This window comes from Eleginops maclovinus, chromosome 9, assembly GCF_036324505.1.
Source record: "Eleginops maclovinus isolate JMC-PN-2008 ecotype Puerto Natales chromosome 9, JC_Emac_rtc_rv5, whole genome shotgun sequence".
In the NCBI taxonomy this organism is placed as follows: domain Eukaryota; kingdom Metazoa; phylum Chordata; class Actinopteri; order Perciformes; family Eleginopidae; genus Eleginops; species Eleginops maclovinus.
The window spans coordinates 5,091,162-5,111,483 of NC_086357.1; the positions used below are offsets into that span (position 1 = coordinate 5,091,162).

Below are 20,322 nucleotides of genomic sequence, written 5' to 3' on the forward strand. Positions count from 1 at the left end.
TATTTGATGCAGACATTTTTGCCCACTACAGGATGGATGAATACCTTTGGCAATCCATTACGTTTGCATCCAGCATCATTATCAAGTCAACACTTTTATTTTGCTTACCTCCCATTGACCTCAGCTGCAAATGTTTTGCCAAACAGCACATATTAGCATGCTAATTGGCTAAATGAAGATGTTAGTGTCAAGTTTGTTCAAAAAAATAAAAATTAGGTAGAATTATGGTTGGTAAATAATGTTGATTTTGTGACTTAGAAAATGCCTGGATGAGTTGTACCCTACTTTACCGATTGCATTTCCTTTAGCCCTGCCTCCAATCCTCATTGTCACGGTGGTTCTCGGCTCAATCAAATGAATGGAAATGGGAATTAACTAGATTTGGCTTTAAGCACATATTACAACTTTAAGGACCTTAAGATTTAAATAAAGGTTTGTACTTGGTAAGTTGATATAGCTCAAACCAAAAAAGTATATGCTGATTAACAGATGTCTTTTTCCTAATTTTAGTCAATGGGGAAAAACTATTTTCAGGTCCAATGACATCACAGACTGACTCCGAAGTTATAGCATCGCCGTCTGCCAACTACCAAACTTTGCTTCAACGCCGGGCACACTTCCTGGGGTCCTTGGTACAAGCCCAATGAGGTGCTAATAAGGTTATCAGATATCATCTTGATAAATTAGTTTCCAGGAGCCCCTGTACCAACTGTAGCCCCATGTAATCAAGTCCTTACAAGGGGATTGTTCCTCTTTCAAACCCTGTGTTTGAACGAGGGATGGGGTATGGCCTAAGGTAACCTCAATCAGTGATTATGTTAGAGCAGACATTTACCTGCATGGAAATATTTCAGAGTACCACTTTATCACTTTAGAGGCGATGCACGTGAACTGTAATGTTTGTTTATGCACTTGAGCACAACTTGGAAAGAGAAACTAAATGCCACCCTCCCACTCTTACTGTACTTTGCCATGCTGCATCTATTCATGTGCTGTCGTTACATAACTTAACTACATAGTTTATGGTTTATTCATGAGGCTTATTTTGGCCCAGAGAACTGGGCGTCCTGAATCAGAGGAGAATCTCTCCATCTCTCCCTGGCCTCAAGGGAAAACAGGCAGGCGAATGAGATCGCAGACTCGGACAAAATTACCACTTCAGTGGCAGAGAGAAAGAAAATGATCTCCGTCACCTGCTCTGCCTCTTCCATCCACCCGTCTGACCATCATCATAGCGTTTTTCTCGCCTGCTTGGTCAGTGTACACTGGCCTGTGGGGATGTATGTTCACGTGTGTTTAAGTGCTACGTGGCACTGAAGTCTGGATGTCTACATGCATGTGGAACGGCGCTGCAAATGATGCTACCAATCTGCAGAGGACAGGAGTTGGCTGAGGGGCTGTGTCAGATGTGCGTCACTGAGAATACATGATAGCTTCTCTGTGTGCAGGAAAGGCAGAGAGAGGAGGGAGCAGGCATGTCACAGGAGAGCCCTCTGCTGTCTGAAGTACTAAACACTCAACATGTCCTCCATTCACCCGGGTTCATTTTCAGACAATTTTGTGGCGCTGTTTATCAAAATGCAAAGCTATATTTAAATAGCTTTGAAAAGCAGTGATTGTCTTTCAGTTAATGTCTGTTTTTTTCATATTTTCCTCAACCATAGAACATTATCACATTATCAAATGCAATCGTACCCCTCCTCCTTCATTCTGGCACTTGAATACACAGTTTGCCTGTAGATTCGGCTTTTCACACTGTTAGCAAGGAATTGAAAAGTGGGGTAGATAGATGTCTTGCTGTGGTAAAGAGGCTTTTATGAATGTGTTTAAATGGTAAAGAGCCCTTTACCACAGCAGGAACACTTTCCCTTTATGTCAGTCTATTTCTACTTGGCCATGGTTCCTTTTATTCAGGCATTAAAGTTAAAACAAAAAGTTGAAACTGTTATATGATCGTTGTATACATAAAGTCTTTATTTGTTGGTGTTTTTTCAATTGTATGTAGTTGATCAGCTTGAACAATTGTCTGAGAGACTGTCAGGCAAAATAACCAAAACTCTCATTTGTACAATCTTCAAGTGAGCTTGGGAATTCTTCAAAGTAAAAAAAAACCTACCATTTTTTTGTTTTCACATGATACCTTTGTCAATTACTTCATTCATTTCAAAAATCCTGTTTGAATTTGACATAAAGACCACAGGCTGACATTCTTCATTCATTACAGGGTTTATTTGCCTGACCTTCACCGATATTCAGCAAACAGGAAAGCACAAAAGGGACTGTTAGCTCCTTGAATTAAGTTTGTGAGATTGTGAAGAATATCAAATTGTCCTTGATCAAGACTTTTAGAACCTGTGTGACTGTTGATTGATCCTGATGAGCAGCTGGCACAAGTGTATGAATCAGGGTTTCCGCTAGCCGGTAATTACCGGTTTTAGCTGGTAAAATGTATAATAAGCCGGTAAATTCAAAACCTGCCGGTCAAAATGTCCGGTAATAATGCTCATACAACACTTACATAATGTAGGCTAACCCTAGAAATTTGTGTTTTGACAGCTACTTTACTGGTGCTGCGTCATGACATCACCGTTTACGTCGCTGATTTTCTCCCAAACGCCGCTCACAACAGTCAGGGACTGCGTCGGGTCGATGATCGTGTTGCTTTTGTCAAATGAAGCCAGATTGAATTAAAGTGGTTCAGTCTGAATTGACGCTGTTTGGCATCACAACGCTGTTATGAAAGTTTGTTTGGTATAAAACAGGTGATGTTAGCATAGCAGCCGAAGCTAATCTGACTACCTTGACTACTTGTTGCTATCTTATAGTGGTATAAACCGGCAACAACAACAACAACAGCGGCATATTTTACCGGTGAAGAACCAGAGCTTAATCAGGCTCTAGCCTCCGGGGGGCGGGGGAAAACGTGTTAAAATTATAGTTGCTTTTTTAACATCTGTTATTGAAACATGGTAAGTTTCAAATTTGTCCGGTAAAATAAATTATTTCCAGACACTTGACCGGCAATAAAAAATCCTAGGGGAAATCCTGGTATGAATGTGTGTAAATGGTTTGATGCTCTTGTGTTGTAAAGTGCTTTGAGGTTTAGAAACAGTTTGTAAAAAATGCAGTCCATTACATTTTTTTCTGACATATAAGTATTTTCCCTAAATGGTTAATACTCTGAATTTAGCTATAGTGCTATTCCTGTCTTTGAAACCCCTGTTCATTATTAATGCGGCAGTAGCACAGTTTGTAGGGACTTCGGAACCAAAGGGTCGCTGATTCAAGTCCCGATCTAACCAAAAATACAGTGTGGACTGGTAGCTGGAGAGGTGCCAAGAGGAGAAGTTGTGTGCTGACGAAACCCCCAACTTGTCTTGGGTGCCTGTGTAGCCGGTCTGGCCTGACCCTGCTACCGAACTCTGCGTTGTGTTTGAATGGTTGAAGGAGACGTGGACAACTGCTCACTTTGCCAGCCAGGGGAATTTATTCTCTGTGTGAAACATCAAATGTCAGTACAGCAAGCAACTTCACAAGCTAGGTTGATCTCATCGACATCTCTCCTCTGGGAGCGCAACGCTGACTGCATGTCATTACAATTCTGTTTCAACATAAAATACCATGAAAAATAAAATACAAATGAAATCATCTTAAAATGAGAATACAATTGTCAAAACAATCGGTTGAATAACCAAAACAAAATATATCTCTGATAGTTACAAATAACACATTAATTTGAGAATGTATCCACTCACAGCTGCAATATTTTGTATTTTATGAATTATATTAAATATAAATGAACAGGAACATACATTAGCATTTAAGCTGTATAACCCCAAAACCACCAAAATCATCCATACACAAATGTACATAAACAAACATAATGGAGTAGCTCACATACCTGTGTGAAACATCAAATATCGGTACAGCCAGCAACTTCACAAGCCAGGTTGATCTCATGCACATCTTTAAAGGGGAAAAGCAGACAACCGCAGACTGCATGAGAAACCTTACCATGCTGTTAGCCTAGCTTGAGAATGGTAGCCTAGCCTGTTGCACAGAAGTGCTGTACTCTATCAATAATTACATACACACTCTAATATATAACATGAAAGTAAAGGACATCATTTGTGAACTGTTACAACAAAAACACAGAAACTCTGTCTAGCATTTCATCCTATTTTAACAAATTATTGACAAGGCAGCCGTATAACCTTACCACTCCACTGGGAGCGCAACGCTGACTGACAGGAATGCCGCGAACTCACTGGGAAGTGAGGTCATGTAATTTCAAAATAAAAGCTCCTCCAAGAGAAATGAATACAAAACAGAAAAGGATTATTGGTGAAATATATACCTGATACATTAGTACACCAGTTACACCTGGAACTCTGGCACCCCCTTCGCTGTACCACCTCTCCATTTAAGCATGTTGTGTGTGTGTGTGTGTGTGTGTGTGTGTGTGTGTGTGTGTGTGTGTGTGTGTGTGTGTGTGTGTGTGTGTGTGTGTGTGTGTGTGTGTGTGTGAGAAATTAGAAATTTACCTCCGGGATTATTAAATTGATTTTAACTTTAATCTATTAAAGCAATCGGACATTCACAAACTGTTGGCCATGCCGTCGGGAGCAACTTGGTGTTAAGTGTATTGCCCAAGGACATGTTGACTGTGGGGGCTGGGGATGGAACCACTGACCTTCTGATTGGTAAAAGACCGCTCACAGCCACAGCAACCCTAACTTGTAATGAAATGACTTAGGATGGCCATGGTTTAATTTGATTTAGCATTCAATTCTAAATCTATGAGGCCCCAAAAGAAAATCATCAGTCACGGGAGGAAATTATTTCTGAATGTTTTCAACATTGATCATTTTGCTGTTTGAAACGTGACCTAGTACCAGAGAATCACTTATCTAGACCACAGCAATCCGATTGTTCACACTGTTTTGATACCATACAGTCACACCTTTTTGACTTAAAGTTTTCCTGGGATGTTCCCAGACAGGATGTAACAGAGAGAAATTAAGTAATACAAAGGCAACTTGAAGAAATAGAAGGACAAATACATTTAATAATAAACAAATTCTATTTCGGAGGAAGTGGCACCACATAATGAAACACAAAGATCATTTGGACAAAGGTCAACTGAGAGGGGGATTTTTCTCATAATGTCGACACAGAAAAAATGTTTGTAACAACTCGTTCCAGTACAACAAATGCTGAAGTGACCTTCCAGATGTGTATCTATAGGATTACAGTTTATACTGACACACAGATCAACACTCGTAGAGAAAGCACCATTCAAGCCTTTACTCGGTGTTTGGTGGATTTATGTTTTTTTTGGCAAGACAAATGAAGAAGAAAACAAAGGACCAAGGCCTTTTCCATCCTCAACCCCTCAAGTTGTTTTACATAGACTTAAATAGAACTTTAACATTTGATTATTTTACATATTTGAAATCATGGTTGGTTTCATGGACAGCCCTACCAGCAGTTGAACTACTTTGTTGAAATATAAACTGCTCAACAAAAGAAGAATAGTTTGAAAGAAAAATGTGCTACAAGAACAAATGTCAAGTGTTTGCTAACAGACCATTTGAATGCTGGCTAGCTAACTTGAGGGGCTTTTTTGTTTCTTCAGTAACTCTCATTTAAGAAAATTACGGAAAATGTAAGTAGGAGTAAATGTCCCGCTAGCCTACATACCACATTCAGTAGAAGCTCAGGGAGCTATTGTCTCCTGCAAGTGCTTTTATTTTCCCAGTTCGCTAGCATATTAGTCACTAGCTTGCCAATGGAATTGCTAAACATTTCATTAAAAACTTGAAAAAAAGCAAACTAATTTTGTACTTGGCTGAAGTGGTACATGAAGCATGTGATTTAAGATGAAGTTTACGATGAAAATGTAACAAAAAAATTGTTACAAAGCCAAGTCCTTAGAGAGCTAGTGCCGTCGATTTCAACTGCTCACACACAATTGTGTAACATACATGAAACAACACAGATGTTTTAGTAAGGTCAAGTTGTCTACATAATTATTTACTGCTTTCAGGTTCAGCTGCCGCTCTTCTATTTCATCATGTTGTTGAGCCCTGTTATTATAAAATGGTGTAACGGTTTTCCAACTCGAGAACCTACTGATTATCTTGATGAACCAACTCCTTTAATCACACATAACCTTAATTGATGGAAACACATTTTAATTCACTCATTCATTTTCTTTTGCAGATTTTGATATATTTGCGAGATGTCACATTGTCACTAAGTATCAAGCATAACCTTAGAGGTCGCATAGATGAACTCTGCCAATTTTTAGTTGTGACCCTTTACAGAATTTGTATGTGTTCAAACCTATAGATATGTACATAGACATCTTCCTTTTCTGATACATTGCATAAAGGTCCATTCTGATTGGCTCCAGTATGTCTTATAGTATGGGTGCCAAGCTACTCCTTGCACCCTTTGAGTTGTCATTTGAACATTTATACTTGTATCTCTTCTAGAAACTGTTTTCCTATGCTGAACAGAATCACTTTTGTATTTTAAAAAAAAATGAAAGATTTCGGCCATTGACCCCAATTATTAGTTTCTAAAAGGTCTAAGAGGCTGTAAATTGCATCCACTCAAGATAGAGCAAAACACACCTTGACACTGGTGACACATACATTAATTGCAACAAATATAATAATAATTATACCTTTCAATGTCCTTGCCTGAGGTATAAAACCCATTGAATTAGAAAACTATTCAGGGTTGAAAATCTGCTAGGGCCTGCATTGCACGATATTTATCGCCTGACATTTGACACCATATAATTACACAAATATATCAATAAAAATCTCCACTTATGCCTGTACAAGTGTTGCATAATATTGCCGAACCCTATAGAGGAGGGCGGTTTGCAGGACCCTTGCCCAGTTTACGAGGTTACGTATAGAATAATATTCCTCTTGTATCCATCCTCTATAGCACTTGAATTCACAGAGATATGGCTAACTGAATGCTGCTTCCTCCCTGAGATGTGGTTAAGACGGATGGTACTGATTCCATTATAGTCTAAAAGGTCAGAGGAGGAGAGGAGAAGGAAGGAGGGAAGGTCATGACAGCAGAGGAGGAGAAACATAGAGAAGAGTTGCTCAGGCTAGTTTGTTCTAACTTCCACTTGGCTCCAACTGTCATCTTCCTTTAGTTAGGATTGTCTTTTCCTTTCTGTTATGTCACAGCCTCTTTTCTGCCTTTCTTCCTGCATCAATATCCTTCGCCAACTCTCCTCTGTCGCAGCCTCTCCCTCTCTCCTTCCAACTCCTCTGCCACGGAAAAAGAGGATCCAGAAATAAGGCCATAAATAAGAAATCAACGGCCTTTTCTGTCCCACCACATTACAGGCTTTTGATGTATGCTTTCTGCAGTAGTATTACTCACCGGCTTCAAATCAATGCTCTAATCTTTCCCCTGCCAGATTGATTTCAGTGGAAGTGACAACAGCGCGGAGAGGTGCAGAACAGATCTGTACACTGTAGGCCATTTTCACATCACTAGCAAAGTAGTGTTATATGGGGATAGCTGCTTAAGTAGATGAATAAGATGCCAGATATCACAAAGGCACAGGTGTGGAAAGCTGGTCTTTAAATATCGTATCCCAACTGGTACACAATGTTTTTCTATGCAAAACATTCACAAAAATAAACAGCACAGAGGTGTGAAAAGCTGGGTTTGGTCTTTGAATCTCTTCAATCCAACTTGTTATTTTTTCCAAAACATTCCCAAAACTGTGTTTATGTAGTAACTTCAGCTACTTTGCAGATTTAGATTAATGATTAACAATATGACACTTTGATAAGACTTTAGTTACACCTGGTTTAAATTCTACCAAGCAATAAATTAAGTCAATAAGATGAGTTCCAACTTTGAAAACATATTAATGCATCAATAATTATAATCAACACTTATAATACACAGCTGCTGAAAAGATTAAGAGACCACTCCAATGTTTTCTTAAATCTTTATGTCTACATGTATGGCAGCCATTACACTGTGTGTTGAATTCCAACACAGAGAAAAATTGCCAGTAACTTATAGAATACAATAAAAACAAAACAAAATCATTTAACTCAAAAGACGTACCTATGAAAAATAAAAGAGAAACTGATAATGCTGAAGTGGTCTGTTCATTTGTTTCTGCGGCTGTATATGATTGTGATAAGGGCCAATCTGCATAGCTAATAGTGTTATTTTCTTTTGGTATTTTAAGTATGTTTAGATGCTAATACTTTTGTACTTTTACTTGAACAACATTTGTAATACTCTGCTTAACCTTGTATAAGAGTACTCCTACCCTTTGGTGTTTCTATGATTACTAACGTAAAAGATTTGAGTACTTCTCCCACCTCTGTTTAAATCTGACCAAGGTCATCGAGAATATTTAAAACTTCAATTGAGAGGTTTATTTTTTTGCACTACATGAATGATGTGTTGACCTAATATCTCAATACAGGTATTTTTTCTAAAATGTAAAAACTGTTTTGCTTCTCAAAATGACCTTGTACTGTATGAATTAAATTGGAGTGAAATGTTTTTCAACCCAAATCCTGCCAACGCTCCTCAATTGTGACGTACAAACCGAGACTCAAGTTTCAAACCCCTTCATGGCTCAAGTTCCCTGACAGTAGATGCTATTCATTCTAGCTGAACATGTCATTGCATATGTTCCTCTTCCAGGGTCTGCATACTAAATGGGACAGCTCTGGCTCAGGAAGTAGAGTGGTCTTCCACCAATTCATAGTTTGGTGGTTTGATTCCCATTGGTCAACATGTCAAAGTTACTTTACCCCAAGTTGTTCCATATGGCATGGCCAATGGTGTGTGATTGTGTGTGAATGTTATTTCCCTGAGCAGGTGGCTCCTTGTATATCAACCTCTGCCTGTAATAATCTGTGAGAACGGGTGAATGATGAGCAGTGTATAGAAAAGCAGTTTGAGGGGTTGCAAAGACTGGAAAAGTGCTATTTAAATGCAGTGTATGTGTCATTTAAATAAAGCATTACCCTACAGTTAAGGCATCAGTGTGCCTCAATGTGGATCGCATCTAACAAAATCATGAGTATCTATCCTGAAGAGAACTGAGAGAGAAACTACTTACATTTTATTTTAACAAAATGGAATTGAATTGCAAGCGTTCTTCTTTTTCCATTTGTAGTCAATAGAAAAATCACTTATAAGAGGGCTTTGATTTCATGCAGGTTAACAGTCTGTTTGGAGAGCAAAACTTGCATGATTTGGCCGAAATGCAGTCGCTGAGCATATCGCTTATCATGCATTGACATTTACACTCTTAATTAGAGTAAAATGGGCAGGTCACCTGGTTCCTCCTTGGCATGGATAACAGTTGGCCACACCAAGGGTACGGTCGAATGGTCAAAAAATCAGCTCCTATCGTCTATTCCTATCTAGTATTCCTTGACCTTTGCAGGAAACGTCACGGGGTTAAGGAATAGTGGATAGGAGAATTCAAAAGCACTTAGGAAAAGAGGCTGCGCTGCTTTGAGAATCCGACTGCACTTGTTACCCTCACCCTCCGGTCCAAACGTATTAACCCACATGAATCCCAATACATATGATTATATGAAATATTTTAAAAATAAATACAAATGTATTTACTTATTATGCCTTAACCTATCACTTTGTATATCACAAATCAAACATGTTTTAAAACATTTCAGAAACCCCACACAGCTCAGTAAACACTGACATTTTATTTTATCATTTCAGTAAAAATGTAACGTTCATATTTCTCCTTTTGATTAATACTGTGTTGAATGTTCAAAACAAAGCACTTGAGCAAGTTACGGTATATGTTTTAAATTGCTTATTAAGCACCGTAACTTTCATGAAACGCATTTCTCGGTCACTATCGGCTGTTTCCGTGAACGGCAGAATGTTGTGTCATGGTCAAAGTTGCGGCCGTAAAGGAATTGTGGGACAGCATTTTCTCCAGTGTTTCCTAAGATAAAGGAGGATATACAGGAAGTTTCAGAGCTCCTTTCCTATAATCTAGAGAATTCAAACAGCTCTTATCATGGCTGCTACTGAGGTACTTCCGGGTCATTTCACTGCGTTAGGAACCTTCCAATGCTAAACTGACTATTCGACCACAACCCAAACCTACGCAATATTGTCAGTTCCATCCAGAGGCTTAAATCTCCATCAGACAATAGCGAATGGCTTCCAAGATCGGGTTCTTCATTTCTGCATATGTCATCGTAAGACTTCTGAACGTGTCTACAATTTGTCACTTTTATTTTAACATTATGGCACATCAGAAAACAAATGAGTAGCTTCTTGTGTGCGTATGCAAATATAATGTGGACCGAAGCATAAATATCTTACATTAATTGTTAGTTTTGTGTCACTTGGGAGCAGCACAGCAGGCGGCAGTCACATCACTGATCAATTATTTAACAATAAAGGTCTAATGCTGACTTTGTAACATCGACTTGCCTTTATACAAGTCCAGCAGATACTATGGAACAACAGTAGCACTCAATCTTGTTTCTGGATATATGCTTGAAGTTATATATTTGTTATGTTTTCTCTGTAGGTTGGATGCTAGCAAACCTCCCACATATAAACCTTAGAGCTCTTTGATAAACCAGAAAATTGCAATGATTCATAGAATTATTAACCAAGAAAACCAGAATATAAAGTGTTCTGCAAAGTCCAGATGCTATTAGCCGTATAACTACATATTGGCAACATCCTAATAATAACCAACATTGAATGAATGGTTCCCTGGACTATCTACCAAACACAAAATCATTTATTGTTAAAATAAAAAGTTTGATTATTATTTTTGTCTCCTCGCAGGATTTTATGTTTAGTGACTTCAAATGGGTTGGCTGCATTAAATGATTATTTGTTTAGGGATATGTATGTAGCAAAACCCAATGCTACGCATCACAACCTACAGAAAGCTAATTTGCAATGCCTGTTACGCACATATGATATCTTTACAATATATACACAAAAATCCAAACTCAACACAAAAATAGAGACATAAATAAAAACAAAAATGTAAAGAATGAAAGGATATTAAAACAAGAGGCTCCAGATTATTTACAACTACTGACAGATCAAGTTTTTAAAACAGCTTCAGCTTGTGTTAAATATGACCCATGATAGGATCAAGTTTGAGTTCTGTAGGCAAGGAATTCCACATGTTAACCTCCCAAAGAGAAAATGCCATTTGTCAAAATAAGGATTTATCTAAAGGCATCTTCCCATTCCTGTTAAATGTTCCATGAGTTACAACCCCGAAGCTCTGAGTAGAACCATATTGTCAGTGACACCTGTGGAACCTGTTTATATTAGCATTAAGTGATCAGTTCAAATTAGCAAGTTTATTAACAATAGTTAAAGGATTTGGTTTATTGCAATGATGTTGTTTAACTGCTTGATTGTACATCCTCCATGTGATTGTCAGGAATGTGACACAATGACAGGGACTCAATTGCAAGGACTCGACACAAAAGTTTTTAAAAAGTATTCAGTACATTTTGGAAACAAATAAAAAATGTTTTAAAAAATCTTTCAGAGGAAACACTTGGTAATATAAGTGTAAGAAATAAATCATTCTTTAAGAGGAAAGTCTTGGCAAAGGCCAAAATATATAAGACTAAATAAAAGTGGTTCTTGGTATAAAATAAAGAAAATGAGACGGAACTGTGATTACAAAATAAAATCAGGAAGTCAGTGACAGACAAGACTAGACATTAGTGATTGTTACTTAACACGTGAATAACAAGACTTGACTTAACATAAGTAACTACATCTAAACATGGACAAACTAGACGTGAAATAAATAACCCAAACCTGATAACAAACTTAACATAACATGCGAACTAAACATGGTCAAATTAAACTTGTCAAAATGTATATCAGAAGTTGCCTTCTGTGACCTGCACCATCTAAACTGGCTTCTTAAATGTTAAGAGGGAATCTAATATAAGTCAGAAATATTTATAGACAAGTGAAAAATACATTAAACAGAATAGGAGCGGCTGGTGTAAGACAGAGGCCCTCTGTCATCTCCACCACCGTTTCAATTTTTTACAGTAATTACACCAAGACATTTCTAATTCATCTGAAAATGATATATTGATGTTTACCAGTGAAAGTGAGAGGCCTGAGTGAGTACTTGGGCTGTTTCCTCACCTGACCCTGCAGCAAGGTTTCTGGCAATCTGCCTTTCCCTCTCAGTCCAGTGTTGGTCAGTCCTCACACACTCAAGTTCATTTTTGTGTGTGCGGTGTGTGCCGCTGAGTGGATGAACTGGGTACTGAGGTTATTATCCAAGATCCTGCTCAACTTCTCACAGGCTCAGTGGCCAGGAATGAAACAGGTCAGCAAGAACACAAGCACACGCGCGCACACACACACACACACACACACACACACACACACACACACACACACACACACACACACACACTCCCAGACACAATCAGATACCCGTATTTCATACTGACCTTTACTTGCTATGGAGAAAAAGGTCTTACTCTGGGATTTTTCTCTTTAGTGTATGAAAGTTGCGTTTCGCACATTTCATACACAAGGGAAATTCATTGTTCCTTAAATAATGTATAAAATAATTATATGGTATACATTAAACAAATCAAAAGTTTTAATGAAATTTGCATATTAGGTTAAGGGACATTTTTAATGATATTGGAATTGCAGAACTGGTTTGAACACAATCTGTTTGTGCTGACCGTGCTTTAGCTCCAAGTATCTGAGAAGGTATATTTCCATGGCAGCAGTTTACTGACATCTGGCTGTGCAACGTTAGCTAAAGAAACTGTTGGATCACCACCTCACCTCTTGGATCCTGGACTACCTCACCAACCCTCCACAGTACGTGAGGACCAGGGAGTGTCAATCTGACACCATCATCTGCAGTACGGGGGCCCCCCAGGGGACGGTGCTGGCACCGTTTCTCTTCACCCTCTACATTTCAACCACCTCCAGCTCAACGCAGGGAAGACCAAGGAGCTATAATGTGATAGCTCTTTGGTCTCTCTCCCCCCCCCCCACACACACACACCAGTGAAAATCCAGGGAGTGTACATAGAGATTGAGAAATCCTACAAGTACCTGGGTGTTCATCTGAACAATAAACTGGACTGGTCAGACAACTCTGCTGCTCTCTAGAAGTAGGGACAGAGCAGACTCTTTCTGATCAGGAGACTGAGGTCTTTTGGGGTGCAGGGGCCACTCTTTCAGACCTTCTTTGACTGGTGGCATCAGCCATTTTCTATGGTGTGGCCTGCTGGGGCTGCAGCATCTCGGCTGCTGACAGGAAGAGATTGAACAGACTGATAAGGAAGGCCAGCTCTGTCCTCGGGAGTTCTCTGGACACTGTGGAGGTGGTGGGAGACAGGAGAATGGCAGCCAAGCTGTCCTTCCTGCTGGACAATGTGTCCCAGCCCCTGCAGGACACACTGTCCGCACTGTGCAGCTCCTTCAGCGACAGGCTGCTGCAGCTGCGGTGTCTCACGGAGAGATACCGCAGGTCATTCCTTCCTGCAGCGGTCAGACTCTATAACCGTCATGGCCCCCGGTAGACCCCTCACATAACAACACAGACTATAACACCCCACACCATGTGCGATATAGTGTGCAATATAAATAGATGTATATATACAGTTAATTAACTGTGCAATATTTACCTGGCTGCTTCACCTAAGAACAGTTTCTGAGGTTTATTTTTAGGTCTCTGTAAAATTGTGTAATTTTTTGTATATACTTTTTGTATCTTTGTATAACATTAAGCTGTCTGTGGCTCTTTTTTTGCTAAAACAAATGAACATTTCCCATCTGTGGGACCAATAAAAAGATTCTGATAAAAACTTTTTCCAATCGCCCAATTTCCCTAGTCAGATAAAACATAATATGATGATCAATTATCCATGCTTCACGTAAGTTGTTTTGTGTCCTGTGTTCGGTGTTCCAGACTTAAGATCAGGAAGAGAATGAGGTTTGCCATTAGCATCTTTCCAAGTTCCTTACTATTACTATTATAGGCCTACTAAAAAGCTTATCCAGATGGAAAAAACAGTTTTGCCAGGACCATTTTTAGAAATTATTTTTGTTTTCTCATCTGTGAAAACATTGAAAAGTTTAAGCGGATGATTTTTCTATCCGTGTCAGGATCATTCACCACTTCCCCATTGTAACGACGGGGCCGTTAGATTGTAATTATAGGAAAGAGAGAACGCATGAGGAATAGTTTTAAATGTATTTATTGGGAACGTGTTTGGTTTGATAACTTTCGCAGCGCGGACGCTGGGCCGTTCTCTCTCGCCATTCGCCTGAGGGGTGGAGAAAGCATGGAGTAAAAGACAGATCCAGTTAGGAACGAGTTTTTATTATTATTATTGTCGTTGGGGTAATGGTGATACTCCCCAAAGTAAACAGAATGCAGTTCAACGAAGTAATAACATTGTTGTGGAAACTTACCTCTGTGTTTCGCTCTTTCCCAGGGTGTTCGGATAAAAGAATTCTCCGGGGACCGGCACCTATATAAATAGTTCCGGGAGGGAGACAACAAGTGGGAATTTGGCAGAGGGGAGGTTAATGCAGACTTTGCTCATATATATATATATATATATATATATATATATATGAGCAGATTTGTTCCACATAGAAAACAAAGATTGTTAGTTTATATTATATATATATATATATATAATATAAACTAACAATCTTTGTTTTCTATGTGGAACAAATCTGCTCAAATTATCAATGTTTTAATCAGGATTTAAAATCCATTTAGTCAAATCAAAATTCAAGACTATTTCACCATCAATGGTGAAAACATTTGACTGTTTCCTATTATATAAATACTGCAGGATTATAATAAAGTGAATCTCAAATATTGACTGTTTTAATTCCCAGGTTTTAATGGTGTATGTTTGTAGATATCAAAGCATCCCTAGTATAGATAAAGACAAGCAAAACAAAAAGATAAAAATTAAAAACATGTTTGTAAAAACGTGTATATATATATATATATATATATATATATATATATATAGTTAATATGTTTATTAATAATTGTGTATTTATTGTGGGGATGTATTTACGAGGTATTTATTGGGTATGTATATATTTAGTGTTAATGGTGTGGTAAATATTTAATGTTGTAAGGGTAACCCTGGAATGGTACGACCCAGTCAATTAAGGTCAAACCTTTTATAAAAGGCAGTCATTCTGTGTTGTTGAGAGGGTGTATGGTGGAGGCAACCATGTCGTGGGAAGCAAAAAGAAAAAAATGTGTATATTTGAGTTGTGCTCTTCTCTTTGCCCCCGTGACCACTCGGGCATGCTGACACCCATGTTTTAAATATGACAAAATGGATCACCATGTTTTTTTTTTTCCCTGACGGTTTCTATAGAAAATATAACCTACCACATCATTCCCCAGATTCTCTCTTAAAGCCCTTTTGTTTACAAAAAAAATGATTCAGTGTAACATATGGGGTTCACTGTATCCATGTTTCTCTTTTCTACTATCTTTTATAAATAAATGCAAACATGTTTTGTAAAATAAACTAGATCAAAACAACAACTAATAATATAAAGGCAATACCATAAATTAACAGAGGAGAGGATACAGAGGATAGAAGTGCAAAGGAAGAAGCTCTGCATCTTGTAAGGGATTGAATCTTATCCTTAATGTGAAAATGAATACCACTCAGGGTAAATCATGCATGTGATGTCCTTGGCTGATAAGGTTATTCCAATTATAGTGTGGCACTGAGAAATACAGGTTTTCTTGCAGTACAGCGCGAGGCTGTATTTCCTGTCAGATGGATACAGTCTTGGTATGGAATAAGGGGATCGATACATCAATAATCTCAGCAGTGAGGTTATACACAGGAGTTGGTTAGAACATGTAGTGCAGTGATATTACACACAAATAAATATCCAAGCTGTGGCCATGCCAAGTCCTCAGCCTGCTTACGAAATAGTCACATCATTGCTACTGTTTGCATCTAGATGACAAACACTTTGCTGTGAGAGCAGAGCCAGACAGACTCTCTGTGACTTGGACAATGCTTCTCAGTATGAGACGCCAGCGTAAGAAGGGGAATACATCAATGTTTGCTAACACTGCAGCCAAAGGTGTCCCACTTATTTATCTTCCCCCAAACAAGGCAGCTGTTGTCTAATCAGTATGAAAAGAGAAATGTTGCACTAGCAGACTCTCAATTTGCAATCTGGACCACAAAGGTGTGTTGAATGATCAGATCTGAGACTGCGCTGTAAAGAACAACACACAACATGGATTGACTGGCTGAATTGTTGTATCTTCCTAAGGACCAGTCAGAACGTTGTTAGGATATAACATATAGGGCATTGAATTAATCTGTAGATGATAGTGTTCAAAATGCAACCCACATTTTGTCAGGTTGTCCATTTTTGAGTTTTGGGAAGACAAAGACCAAACTGTGGCCTGTAAGAGACTGAGCACTCAGCATCAAGGGCATCATCCCGGGAGTTCTTGTTATTTACTCTTCCCTGTTGTTATTCCCTGGATGCATGGGAACATTTATGACATCCTCCTCCTGGATCTAACTTACATGTTACACATTCACATTATCACTGTTGCCGTCTGGATTGTCTATTATTTAATTTTAAGATATTTTTAATCCGTACACATGACACCTAAAGCACTTCTGTCCTTCCTGGAGTTTTCTTCAATTTTTCCCGATGGATTGATTGAGTGGTTGGTCGGTCGGTCGGTCGGTCGGTCGGTCGGTCGATCGATCGATCAAATGGTTGATTGATTGATTGATTGGTTCATCGGTTCATCGGTTCATTGGTTCATCGGTTGATTGAGTGGATACTCAGTTGACTGCTTGATTGGTTGATTGATTTCCAAATAATGGGCTGGTCCATTATAGATGTGTGCTATTAGCTGTGGTTAGGAAGAAGGATTCACTCTGTCAGACACAATAAACAAAACACATTTGCTCCCCAAGGACTTATACCAATCAATAACTATACTGTAACTGTTTACCTGTGCATCTCATGGGTATTTCATTACAAACCTTATCATCCCCACAAGTTAATCAGGCGTTTTGTTTTGTGCTTACCCTGGAATGACACATGCAGTGGAGAAAATAAACTAACTTAATACTTGTTGTCTTTGTTTTGTCTGCAGATGACAGCAGAAGCCATTCTCCGCCTGGTCAATGATCCTGTGTTGCCATTCTACCCTCTGGACATTGCCCTAGATGTTCAAAACAAACTCAAAGGTAGCAGTGGGCGGTGATACAATTGTTGTATTGCTAGTGGTGATGAAAATCTGCCAAGGTATACATTTTATTTAATCAGGTGGTTTTAAGACCTTTTTTTACAAGGCCATACAGCCACAAACAATACAAGAGTCATTGAACAAATAAGATGTTAACGTTTTGAAATGGCAAAGGGGAACAAACAAATCTAGCTTGGAGGCACATTTCTGTTCATCCATTTAAATGGGACATAGTATCTGAAGCTAGGTCTACTCAATGCACATCAGAAAAGACAGCCTTAACCATAACTCAAGACTAACATTAAACCTAGTTCATTTTATTTTTTTAGACAAATGTCAAACATACATTTTGTATGACAGACTGCTGTGAAGCCAGACTAATATTTGTATAATTCTGTGGGGGGGAAATTGTCAATGATAACAAAGAAATTGCAAAAAGATACATAAAGCATACAAAAAAATAATAACATGTATTTTTATATAATATTGATATTCAATTATATTTTTTTTTAGAAAGTTATAAGTGATAAGCAAACCTTTTTTTAATTATTTTTCGGCTGAAATGGTTGCTGTTCAAAGGTTTTATTTGTCATATGCCAAAAATCTTATATCCCAGGCTCCTCCAACAACTCAACATACACAGTGCAAATAAGATAAATAAAATAATGCAAAAATTAGTCAAGAATAAAATGTATAATATATAGATATGTGCCCTGTAGGCAAACTGCAGGGGGTCCAGTGAGTCAGGGAGGGAGGAGGTGATAAAAGGTTTGAATAACCGCTCAAAGTACTTCATGATGATGGAGGTAATCTTGAGGCAGATGGGTTTTGTCTTTTTTGGGACAGGGACAATGATGGACTCTTTAAAACATGTTAAGTGTAGGTGGGCGTAATGTTTGTTTTTTTAAATACTTTTTATTGCTGGTGTTGTGAGCTGAGTAGGTTACAGCAGACTGTTTGGTGGCAGAGGGTGCTGGTTCCTGACAGTCTGCTTCACGAAGCTGTTACTCAGCCTGGTGGAGCAGGCTCTGAGGCTCCTTGATCTTCTCCCAGATGGCTGGAAACTGTAGAGGCCATGTGAGGGGTGCGGGGGAGGGGGTCATATGCAATGCTGGTGACTGTGCAGGCTGTAAATGTCCATGAGGCAGGGGAGTTAGGCCGCCGTTATCTCCCCAGCTGCATTCTCCATACGCTGCAGGGTCATGCACTTTCACTGTAGTGCCCAACAGCACTGAGATGCAGCTGGTTGGAATACTCGATGAAGCCACTTGCTCTATTTAGCCGTTTGATTAAAAGTTTATTATAACTTGGGTTTTATTCTCATAGCTTGGCCCAGCAGTTTCCAACAGTTATAAGAATGTTGAGATCTCCAAACACAGTGGCATTGACATCAGCCTAGGGGGACCAGTTGACTCTTTGTGCAGGACAGCACAGAATTAATGTCATTTGTCCCGCTTCCCAGACATTTTTGAAAGTGGCCCATCTAAAGCTTTTATCCAATGGCTCATTAAATCCATAAAGTCTGGAAATGTATCTACTTATGCGCGTCGCTTATGGAGAGCCATTGCCAGAGAGTTTTTTGTGACATTTTTTGTTTTTAATTGGTGAATACGCTTTGAAGCGACTCTACATGCTAGACTTACAAGAAATGCCAGGCTCATAAAGAAGAGCCAACCAAACAGGATTACCAAACAGATCAGTTAACACTGGCTTAAACAACTCACTTTTACAACATTATGCAGCACTGGCAGTCGTACAGGTCAGCAGTCTGTGGGAGTGAGCTAGGTCTGGTCATTCTTCCAGACCATGAGATTGAAAAGAAAAGTAGACCATTGTTTGAGAAACAGATATATTGCATGTAATCCTTTACTTGCATAGTTTTTGCAAACAAATCAACCCCGATTGGAGCACAGTTCTTTTATATTTTAGACTAGTTTATGACCAGTGTGATCAACTGACAGCGTGTGTGTGTCTTGCTACATCTGGCCTGCTTTTTTTAAAATGTTGCCACAATCCCAGATCTAGGAACTATGATACTGTAGCATGTAAAGTTTATGGGAATATGTGGACAGATTTTGCAGGTTTGTGACAGCGATGTTTGATATAGCATGGTGCATTGTCAACAACAGTTTTGTATTCTAGAAGGAGCACTGCAGTATGGTGTACTCTTTGTGTGTGTGTGTGTGTGTGTGTGTGTGTGTGTGTGTGTGTGTGTGTGTGTGTGTGTGTGTGTGTGTGTGTGTGTGTGTGTGTGTGTGTGTGTGTGTGTGTGTGTGTGTGTGTTTGACTTTTATGCAGAGGCATAACTCATTTCCACCACCCAGTCAGAAGATAAATCCTTATTACCCTATACATCAACCATGATCACAAACAAAATGACAAAAGAAACACTTCAGTAAAAAGTTTTTACATGTACACACACATACGCTACACATAGATCCAGTACATGCACTAATCCTTTACAGATTTCTTCCATAAAAAAAGATGTTGAGTTGGTTGCAGTGTTTGGCTGAACTTGTCGACCCCTCCGCTCATGCAACTGCCCACACAGCAACCTTGATTTTTGTCATTCATAAATGTATATCAAGTACTGTAAACGTTCCCTCTTTACCTTATGTAACCTCCAACCTTCAAACACTTTAATTCAATATAATTAAGTGTAAGCAAAAATACTGAAATCTGTCATTTATAAATGCTAGTTTTTCCAACACATTCAAACCTTTTAAAACACCCAGCAGCAACATCATGCAGGTGCTGTTTGAGGTATATTTTCTTCAGTACCTTAAATAAATGTTTGCAATTTATAATAGTACTCCCTAATTGTTCAGATTATCATTACATCATTTTTACACAGGGATTAGGCTACACATCTAGCCATTGACCATTTTAACGACTAGTCCTTTTAGTCTTACAGCAATAAACTGTCTTCTATTGTTGTTATGCTGTCTCTCCATTTTTCTCATAGTTGTGTAGCTTGCTCTACAGCGGTGCAGAGATTGCATATGTTT

The 20,322-nt window shown here is 38.8% G+C and overlaps 1 protein-coding gene across 1 annotated transcript in view; it reads left to right on the top strand.

Annotated features, from left to right (window-relative positions):
* The window catches only part of LOC134870249 (inactive N-acetylated-alpha-linked acidic dipeptidase-like protein 2), a 555,262-nt gene that overhangs the window by 510,211 nt on the left and 24,729 nt on the right, over positions 1-20,322 (top strand). The window contains exon 15 of the mRNA XM_063892353.1: positions 17,222-17,315. Coding sequence (XP_063748423.1) covers positions 17,222-17,315 — 94 coding nt within the window. The remainder of the gene's footprint in view (positions 1-17,221; positions 17,316-20,322) is intronic.